The sequence below is a fragment of the Porites lutea genome, chromosome 10, assembly GCF_958299795.1.
Source record: "Porites lutea chromosome 10, jaPorLute2.1, whole genome shotgun sequence".
Classification (NCBI taxonomy): Eukaryota; Metazoa; Cnidaria; class Anthozoa; order Scleractinia; family Poritidae; genus Porites; species Porites lutea.
The window spans coordinates 27,596,504-27,607,482 of record NC_133210.1 but is presented as its reverse complement, the minus strand read 5'-3'; the positions used below and the strand labels follow the sequence as shown (position 1 = coordinate 27,607,482).

The following is a 10,979-nucleotide window of genomic DNA, read 5'->3' as shown; positions in this document are numbered from 1 at the left end:
AAAGTGGATGACTGCGAAGCAGTTCAGAAGAAGCAAAAAGAAGATCTTAACGGTGATCTTGACGTAGATGGTGTGGCGGAGCTGAGGAAACGAACCGAAGCAAAAACAAGCTCGTATGGAAAAAAATTCCGCTCAGACGTTGGTTGAACGATTTCAGCTATTCATTTCAATGTGATGCATGATTCAGCAATGAAAAAAAAATACTTACTATTTCTGATTGTACTAATGTTTGCTTTATTGCCGAAGATTTACTCTATTGTGTATAAAAAGGAATGCTCCGTGTCCATGTCAGCTTTAAATAAACTGCCATTGTCATTTACTTAACTTCCCAACCGTTTCTTCTCTTTTGCATATTAGAAAGATAGTGGAATATTGGCCCTTTTCTTGAAAAATCTGGTCCCCAAAAATGGGTTGTAGGGGCCACTTTGGCCCTCAAGCAGAATTTTCTGGTTGGAACACTGATGAGCCTTGTTTAATTAGAGTTTCAGTGGTATCTGTTGGGGGCCTGTAAGGTTGGGTGGGAATTATTTTGTTACTCAAGTGATTTCTGGTACCTCTTAGGCATTAAAATAATTTCCTACACGCCCACAAAGCTAGATTCTGTTACTTTCTAGGGGTATTTTTTACAACACCCCTGTTTTTTTTTTTTGGGGGGGGGGGGTGTTTTTTTTATAGGGGGGTATCTGCTCCTTTTGGTATCTCTTAAGGGTTAAAGTGAATTTCTGCCATGCCTACAAAGGAAGATTCTGCTACTCTCTTGGGATGCTTTTTATTTTTATTTAATTTTTTTTGACAAGCAACTCTGTTATCTTTAATTTTTTTTTTTTGTTAAAGCAGCCCGGCTATTTTTCAAGGGGAGTACCTCCTCCTCTTTTTGGTACCTTTTAGATCTTAAAATGAATTTCTTCCATGTTGACAAAGCAAGATTCCGGTACCTTCTAGAGATACTTTCAAATTTTTGATTTGACTAGCACCTCAGTTGTTTAATAGGGTAGTATCTTCTCTCCCGCCCCCCTCCCCCCCCTCACGCCCTGAGGACACTAGCAACCAACTTTACATGGCTGTCACTAAGGGCCGGAAGGTGTGGATTTCCCCTGGCTGCTATGAGCGTGACCCCTGGTTACTTTCATAGGAAATAGAAGGAAAAGAAGACCGAAAGAATTTCCAGGGTGTTCTATTCCTTGCTTGGGAACTTGAAACAAAAGTGACCGCCCTGAACCCTAACTAGTAAGCTATCTGCTCTGCTGGCTTCATTTTCTTGTTTTAGATCATCCTAGTACTCTACCCTCTAATTGGTTGATAGCTGTGGTTTTAAAAGGCCCAGGAAATATTTTTGGGGCTTATTTCCAGTTTTGAAAATGTTTTTGAACTAAAACTGCCTACTAGATGCCCTTGAGAATCAACTTAATGTGTAGCAGAATCCTACATACCCAAGTTTAAAAGATACATTTATTGTCTAAACTGTGCACACTGCAAACAGACATAATTTAGTGAACTAAAATGTCAGTATCACCCACAATTAAGTAAAAGCTACGTTGATGTAAGCTTCCAGTCCCAAGACAAGCTGTTCAGTGCTTTTTGTTATTGAAACTTTATTATTCAGACCCAGAAACTAAAATGTGAGTAGAAAAAAAACTGACATGAACATTTTTACCCAAATACTTTTGAAGAACTGTTGTTTTGATTGTCTTCACTACAATTCTCATTCTATTTCATTTTGCTTACAGACCTGTCAGCAAGGAAACAGCCCTCTAGCTCTGCGGCCAATAAGGAGGAGTTACCAGGTACTACTATGTCCAATAAAGCAGAAATGGTACCAGACATACAGTAGATTTAATGTGAATGACTTTTATCGTTTGTTATATTACAATTCAAAATGATCTTTATTGTGGCATTTGTTTATTTCTATTTCAAGACTAAGCAGCAAATAAGAAGTATGATGTGATACTTCAAGAGTCAAATCCTTTGTCTCATTCAATCTTTCTGTTAGAATTATGCTAAGGTATTTTTAACCTGCGTTAATCCTCGAGATCAGTTATACAAAGTAAGAATTATTTTTAGCACCCAACCACAAACGTTTAAGAGTCCTGATATCAACATGCACTGTTCCTTCTTACATTTCTGTTGGTGAATTATTTTATCATCTATAAAATTTAAAAATATTGATCGCTCAATGTAAATAAGGGCTTATATTATATCAAGTTATTAACGAACAATTCTAAAATTTTCTTCAACAGATTCTCTCTGCCTCTCGGAGTGCCAGAAACAGCTGCGATCAATTTATGAAACCAATAGCAAAGTCAAAATCGTTCCGTGGGACCAAAGCTCTGCCGTTCACATTGACAAAGTTTACACCCAGTTGTCTTGGCTTATGGATGAGAAGGATCCCAGCGGAGTAACGCAGAACCAACTTGAACACTACACCGACATTTTTGAAGGCGGAAGACTTCATCATAAGCCTAAGCGCATTTTGGTTCACGGACGACCAGGTATTGGTAAGACCGTTTTTACGCAGAAAGCTACATTCGACTGGTCCCAGCACAGATTTAAAGGAAAGTTAGGAAGATTTGATCTCGTACTTTTGGTCAAATTACGCGATGTTTGTAACCTCAACGATGTCCCAGCCATTCTGAGGGATGCTAATCTGCTTGCGAGTGATGGACCAATTTCCACTGACAACCTGTACCATTACGTTCGTCGCCACCAAGAAAACGTGATGCTTATTTTGGACGGCTACGATGAATACGTACACAGCGCAGAAGGGCAATCTCCTGTTCTTAAAATCTGGCAGAAAAAGCAGTTGAGGGATTGTTGTGTTATTATAACGTCTAGAGACATGAAAGGAGAGGGACTGAAAAGTTCCAGCGATGCTCAATTTGAGATCGACGGTTTCGACCGTAAGCGACAAGAAGAGTTCGCTCGTAGATTCTTGAAAGATGCTCAAGATGTGGAAGAGTTTTTTCAATATTTGAAGAAACAAGACCTGGAGGATGTAGCAAAAATGCCTCTTTTACTTTTGATGTTGTTATTGGTTTGGAAAGACAAGGATGGAGGACTACCTTCCTCACGGGCGATGATATATTTTCAGTTCATTGAGACTCTGTTTGATCATATGTCTGAGAAACAAGAAAAGCCGGCGGAAAAAGTTGACGACCACAAACAAGAACTCTGTAAATTAGGAGAACTAGCCTTTGACGCACTTCTGCAAGATTTACTTTATTTTCCTGTCAGTAAACTGTCGGATCAGGTTTTGACCGAGAAACTGATCGAGGCTGGGTTGTTTCAGCTCCTAAACATGACAGCTCACAAGCGGTGCAAAGCCGTGCACTTCATTCACAAATCCATGCAGGAGTTTTTGGCTTCTTTATTTTTAAAAGAAGAATTGTTATCTCAAGAAAGTAAAAACAATTCCCTTTTCAAAGTCGACTTAATTGAAAAGATCTTCAAGTTGAATGAAGTTTTTAAATTTGCTGCTGAAATGTCAGAAGAAGCCGCGCGCGAGATCTTGATTCATCTGTTGGGAATGGCGGCGAAGGAAGTCGGAGAGTACAGCTTCGACAACCAAGCACCGTCAGTGAAAGATTTGTCTAATGAACAAAAAAATCTTCTAACTATATGTACACAGTTATTCTTCTGCTGCTCAGCAGATACAAGAACAGAACTTTTCTCCACTTTTCTTTCTAATCTAGGAGGTATTTTGTTCATTTTAAATCCTGACCAGCTGAATATTGCAGCAAAGGAAAATTTTGTTAAAACTACCGCTTCACTTATGTACATATTTTTCTCTGAAAGCAACCAGTATACAGAGCAAAGTTATAATAATTTAGTTAGTTTAGCACAGCAATTAAACGCTGTTATAGTTAGTAGAACAGGAGAACAGAAAGCATCAGAATTTTTGAATGTATTTCCATGGCGTAGTGTTGACGAGTTTTTTTTAATGAAAGAAGAAAACAACACTCACCTTTATTTTACTGAAATTGTAAACAGATATCTTGTCATTCCTCTTCCTTTTAAAATGGTAAAGACGTTAGTTAGTTTAGAAGAGATAACAAAGAAGACAAACTTGAATGGTGTTGAGTCAAGTGAAGAGAGCAGCAGCAGCTGTTGTTCAAAGCGTCATGGTCTCTCCAGGGTTCGGGAGATTGAAGCTCTTGATGTCAACAGGTCAGAAGTGGAACAGCTGAGTGAGATGATGCCGTTTATCACCGCTCCACACGTGATATGGGTTGAGGGTAAACACGGTGAAGTGTACGATGCTGAGGTAACAGAGTCTCTGCTGAGGAGCATCCCAACAACACACAAACTGGAGAGATTAACTCTCCAACGTATCAATGTAAAATCATCACCTGCTGTGGAGTTCATAAACAGAGTATTTAAACAAGATCTTCCAAACTTGAAGTTGCTCGACATGTCATACAATCCTCTTCCAGGTGCAGGAGTAGACAACATCATTAAACATCTCAGCTGCGCTCCTCACCTGGAGATGCTGAGGCTGTACAGAGTGAAGATGACTCCACAGCAGGTGATGAATCTCACATCAGCTGTAAAGCAGCGCAGCAACATCACTGAACTGTGGTCATCCTACCACGTAAGTTTTCCAATTTTATCGCAATTTGTTTCTTTATTCTTTGTTTACAGTTTATTTCTACTCAGCTCTTGCCTTTCACCATTTTCCTTTCTTTGTCATTTTTATACTCGACAAAACACGAGATTTGCTTTTGAAATCAAATCACAAACTTTAGCAGATTCAAAGAATCATTTCAAATTCATTTCTTTCAACTGATTAAACTAACTCCATAAAATGTTTTAACTGAGAACGTTAAGAACAAGTAACTTTAGCTGATATTAAAAAAGGAATCGAAGACAAGAAGAGAAATTTCGTATGTTCAAGCAGCCATAAGATGATATTATTGGGTGAAAACAAGAAATTTTAGGTACAGGGGGGTAAATCTCCCTCCTCCCTAAACTTGGTTTAAAAATTGGCGACGGGTAACACTCGTTTCTTGAAATTAGTCGTAAAGGAAGTTTTTGACCTTCAGCGCTTCGCCTCTACACCAACATACCAGACAAAGAAGGCGTAACCACCGTGTGTCGAGTGCAGTTCTGGCCTCTCTCTCTGTATGTCACGCAACGCCGGAGAGAAACGGTCCTCCCCCACATCCCTTATCATCACGCAAAAAGCCATAAAATTACCTTTTCATCGATATCTCCCTACTCGCAACATTTCATTTTCTTCCTCCTCCCTACATTTTCGCCCCGAGTTCTCCCTCCTCTCTATTCTGTTTCTCTTCCCTCCGCCGAGAAGTCTGAATCTTCGCTCGGAAAAATTTCTCTCAGCAAATAACTGTAAAGACGCTTAAAAAAAGTCTGTCAGTTGTTTTTAAAACATTAACCTTGTGCTCGTATAATTTTTGACAAGGTGCTGGGTTCGAATCCTGCTCAGTAGCCTTTCTTTTTTCCTTCTGTCTTTCTCTTTTTTGTTTCGTTTTTGTTTTTGTTTTGTTTGCTTATTTGTTTGTTGATGTTGTTTGTTAAATATATTCCTTCTAGAGCAAATATAGTATATTTATGGATAAACAATCTGAATTTCTATCATTTCCTACAATTTTCATTCCTTTTTTATTGCAACATATTCTACAAACTAAAACAGTAGCCACATGCAGTCACAAACTGCCTTTTATTATATAGGCCAAGTTTTGACTGTTGATCTTTGCTTTCGGCACGCGAGGCTTGTTTTGAACTTAGTACATCTTGTCAAAGTTGTTTTCATATAAACAATTGTCTTTCGTTGGTCACTGTAATGGCATTGTACTTTAAATGAAGGTTTTCAAATGTGTACACGTCCACACTTTTTTTAAAGGGAGATTGGTGGTTTTAAGTGTTGTTTTGTATTTTGTTGAAGGATGATAAAGGAAACCCCAAACCTAAACATAAATGGCCATCAGAGAACTACTGGAAAAGGCGGTACCCTGACCTCTTTCCTGATTCATCACCCGAATCAGTGCATGAAAAGGAGCAGGTTAGTCATCACTCAACTATGTTTGTGAAAGTTTATTTATTAAATATTTAGTAAGACTTTCAGTGTTTGTGTGAACAGTTCTTTTTTTCTGTCCGTCAGAGATAATCAATACGCTCAGGAGCCTTCATTTATAAGTCTCCAGTACGGAGGATTTCCGAGTTGGTGATACTGAGTTAATTTTTAATACAGTAAAAACCCGCGTGTAAGAACCTGGTGGCTTAATAACCTACTGGCAGAAATTTGCTTCTTTAATACCCAACAATATAAGAACCAGGTTGGCCAAACGAGATCAAGCAGGTTCTTTCTATTTAGGTTACAGTTAAATTAATAAGCTTATTCATCATCTAAAAAAGGGATTGAACAGGAACGGGTTAGTCACCAGCTTCGTTTTTTTAAGTTTATGCATCAGTCATTTGAAACTCCGGCGCCCCGACCCCCGGGACTTAGCGGGGAATTTGACATTGGTTTGGTGTTAAAACACCGCTAATTTTCCCGCTTTCCGGGCCAATTAGTTTGTTAAAAGCCCCGTATAGCAGGGAATTTGTAAAGTGTAGTTCTAGGCTCGATTTCAACCGCTCTGTCCGATCTGGTATTCTGTATTTCTTAAAATTCAAACCATCGGACCTGTTAATAGAAACTCTCGATTGCGTTCCTTCAAATTCATGAAAAATGTTACCCTGGGTGTCAGAGGATTTTTTTTCCTACCCAGTTCCTGAGAACGGACCTCTGGAGCCAGTGTAGAAAAATGTGGCTAGATCGCTTACAAAAAAGTAACTTCTGTATGGTATGCTTGTGAGGGCAAGGGATCTTAAGCGAAACCCGGGGGGGGGGTACTTCCTTATATAAGCCATTTAGGTATAGTCAACTCTCGCCTTGCGAACACCCCGATAATACAGACAGCAGCTAAATTCCCCGGCAAAAACAAATTACAGAAGTTTGACTTAAATAAACTCCCGCTATTACGGACTGTCGCTAATGAGGACACTAATTTGAGGTCCCTACAGTGTCTGCAATAAAGGGCCGGTTGACTGTAATTCTGACATAATTTCTGCCTAAATGTCCGGTCTGAAAACGGGTGTGGATTTTAGAGGTCAGGTCTGAAAAAGGGTTTGGAAAATGATACTTTCTGGGCTGAAATAGGGTCAGGATTTGGACAACTAGGCGGCACACCCCCACTGAGAATTACCCGGAGTACCCCTTGGGAAGCGAAATAGCTCTGTCTTTGTCCAATTTTCTAATCGTGAAAGTAATGGGAGAGGAATCGGGAAACTTACAAAGCGCTTTTGGGATTAATTTATCGTCGTTTGAGTACGAGGTGAACAAATGAGACTCAAATGAGATTTGTGAAGTCCTTGTAAGGCAACGCTCGACCAATGTGTAGGACGTTCTATACACTTTCTTTCTGTGTCTGAGACTAGGGCAACCTGTTTTGTGCCTTCCTGCCCTGTTTCTCCTATGTTTTAATATTATCTTTCTCTGCGGCATCATCTCTCTTCTGCTGCCATACAAAACTTTGGGAAATGAGGCTTTTCCTTCAGTCACTTATGTTAAATCCCCGCTTCCGAAAATTCGTCGTATTACTGTTTAATCCCCGCTCATGACATGGGTAAAACAGGTATTTTGTTAATTTTCCCGCCACCTTGATTCCCTTTTTAAGCTGTTTAGGGAAGATATCAATGACATTTTGTGCTAAGTAGACCTATTGACTTTCGAAAAAAGAGTTTGCTTTAACAATTGGTAGATCAGCAAAGAAATTAGAAACAGACACCTTATTTACGATTTAAAAAAGGAGTTCGTTTTGTTCTCGTAACTCCGATGAAGTGATCGATAACTCTCCATCTGGTAGTTCGGATGGTTACAGTGTTTTGCAGCAAGTCCAGTCACTAACATAAGGATTTTGCACCTTGTAATTATCTCACCCCTTTTGCAGAACTCAGTTCCCGACTAAATTTGCCCATCACACACTGTACTTCTTATTAGTTAGGCCAAGTATTGATTTAATGATCTTCACAGTCGGGACGTGCGGCCTGTTTTGAATTTAGTACCTCTTGTCAAAGTTTTTGTCAACCCGGCACCCTTTTTTTCGTTGCTCGCTTAAAATATCCTTTGTTTATGTTCTGTAATCCCATTGTACGTAAATGAAGGCTTTGAAATGTGTACATGTTCAAATTTACCTCAAGGAGGTGGATGGTTTTAAGTATTGTTTTGGATGAAGGGATTTTGTTTAATTTTGTTTAAATTTATTTACTGTATTTTATTGTATTTTATCTTAAACGAAAATATTATTAAGACTTTTAGTGTTTCTCTCCGCCGGAGATGATCAAACACACTCGAAAGCTTTTGTTTATAATAAGGCCTCTACATTGCAAGTCTTACTATGATTTCCAACTCTGAACACTGAATTCATTCCCCAAAAATCCTGAAATACCGCAACGAAATTCTTCCGTATAATATGTTTCCCTCCGACGTAGCCGAGTGCATCTTCAAACTTAAGGCTGGAAATACTTTAGCTTCAAGGCCTTTTTAACGGAGTATTTCCTTATTTGCGTGTAGTTAACTACGTTGTGTGTGATTGTGATTGTGTTTCTATTTTGTAGACCCATGAAAGGGCATCAGAATTTCCAAGAAGAAAGAGATGTTCCTGCTGTATTATCATGTAAATTACTGTGCTAGTTAAACAGCAATCTTTTAAGAATTGTCAAGCCTTGACGACTAAATTAGAAAAACAGCAGATTCTGTTTGAAAACAAGCTCCTGAGGTTATTTTGACTATTTTCAGATTTTTGTCTTCAATCGGTCATTTTCAAGTTGACTCAAGCCTCTCTTTCAAAGCGAGGCTCATGTAAAGCCATTGATATGAAAATGTTTTTTTTATTCTCATACAAATAAACTTCATTTTCACAAGAAAGAAAAACGGAAGAAAACTCGGGAGCGTTCAAGAATCGTATGTCACCGCTTGCGCAAAGCAGGCGTCTCAGGATTACAGGGCTCGAGATTAGCACTGGCAAACTCGCAAAATCCGAGTGGTTTTCCGAAGTTGCCAGTCGAAAGAAAATCCTCTAGCAAAAATTGGCGAGTAAGCATTTCTCGAGTTGAAATTTTGAGAGAAGATAATCGTTGTTGAAGAATTTTGGTCATTTTGTGGCTGAAATAATCCATGCATACATTGACAACATTACAATGCACATTTTAGCTCGGCATCGTGATTTATACTCGGTTCCACCAATAGCCTGTAAATTTACTGCTTTTGCTAGTAGAAAAAATTCTTGCCAGCAAAGCTTTGCCACTAAACTGAAAATTAAGATCGAGCCCTGCAGGAACGAGATCACATGGTAACAAATAAACTGGGATTTTTTAATGTGTTTATATTAGCGGATTTCGAGCCAGTTTTTCATTTTCTATTCCACGATCCTTTGTGTTTGACAACACCGAGTAACGTAAACCGCTTAATTGAATCTTAGGTAAATACTGCTGGTAGAACAGGTCTCTATTTTCGGAATTACAAAAAAGCGCCAACAAATTAATGGCAGTAAGATTGCGTACTTTACTTTATACAAATATTAAAACTGCTTTCAGTGAGGTTTTGCCTCGCTATTAAAAAAGATTACGAACAGTATTTGTAATGTTTTACGAGGACTCTAGTGCCCTCAGATGTCCTGGCTCGGGCAGAATACGCTAGTTGACAGGCAGAGTTTTTTATTGTTTCATGTTGAGACTGACCGTTTGTCAACAGTCCCGATTCTACTTCAGGAAGTCAGGAAATCGAGACAACTACAACGGTGAAAGCAAAGGAAACATTGAACGAAGAAACGTAGCTCGGCTCTAATAGATGTTCACCGTAGTGACCTCTGTGCTGTTTCGATTGCCGAGTCAAAGTTTATTCCACTTTTCGTATGGAAAGAAAAAACAGAGTTTCAGCTGAGCCAATAATAAGTATTTACTTGTTCGTTACACAGATATGTAGACAATCAGAAGTTAAAAGATCTTTAAGTGCCATTGTCTGAGAAAACCGGGCAGAGGCCACGGATCGAGGTCAACCGATTCCTTTCATCTTTCGGCTGTTTTCAACCTTCATTGAGACAGGATGAATAGCAGTATTCTTAAACTTCATCAGCTTTTAGTTTCTGAGATCAGACCACCCCCCCTAAAAACCAGCCGACAGCAACTGAAAATACGTGTAATTTAGATGCTTAACTTCGGCAACGCGTAAATTTTTTCTCGCGCTGCAAATACCTCCAACTTCAGGACACTATCATTTCGATAGACCTGCTATGATTCTAGGTCATCAACGGCCACTTCCAACCATTTATCAATGTCTCAAAGGCAAAATAATTTGCACATAGAAAAATTTTGAAATATTATTTGCTTGATGAACCACTTTTTCAAAAATCGTTTTCTCACAAAGGCGGCAGTTTATGACGAAATGAAATACTTCTTTGTACTCATTATTACCCTACTATGCATGTAAAAAAACAGAAGTTTGGGACCTGGTAAATTACAAACGTTGTTAACGAGAGTTAAAAGTCCATTTTATCGCCAATATCGGGCGAAAGGTCATGTCACGGAAAGTTTGTCACGCATTCTAAATTGATCGAGACTTAAATAAATCTTACTGAGAAATTCGGTACATTACAAAATACAGAATTCAGCTTCTTATGAAAAAAGAAAGTTTATAAAATAAGGCTATCCGTCAAACATCAGCATGCTTTCTTTGAAAACTGTTTCCGTTTTGTTTACATTTGCGCGATGGCAGAACGCCAGTTTTACAGTCCGCAGATTCTTCGGGAAAAAATAATAAAAAGTAAAAAACGTCTTTCGGGGAATTTTCGATATAAACTTGGCTATTAGAATGACGGCTGAATTCAACTGACAAAAACTTTGATATGTTAATTTTTATGGGGCTCTCTTTTAGAGAAACTTGAATAAGTTTTATTTACTTTTTTGGATTTCACCTGTCAGTC

At 38.7% G+C, this 10,979-nt stretch overlaps 1 protein-coding gene across 1 annotated transcript in view; it reads left to right on the top strand.

Moving 5' to 3' along the window:
- The window catches only part of LOC140949511 (uncharacterized), a 9,788-nt gene extending 4,881 nt beyond the window's left edge, over positions 1-4,907 (top strand). Inside the window, exons 3-4 of the mRNA XM_073398672.1 lie at positions 1,728-1,784; positions 2,238-4,907. Coding sequence (XP_073254773.1) covers positions 1,728-1,784; positions 2,238-4,783 — 2,603 coding nt within the window. The 3' untranslated portion in view covers positions 4,784-4,907. The remainder of the gene's footprint in view (positions 1-1,727; positions 1,785-2,237) is intronic.
- Positions 4,908-10,979: the final 6,072 nt, after the last annotated feature.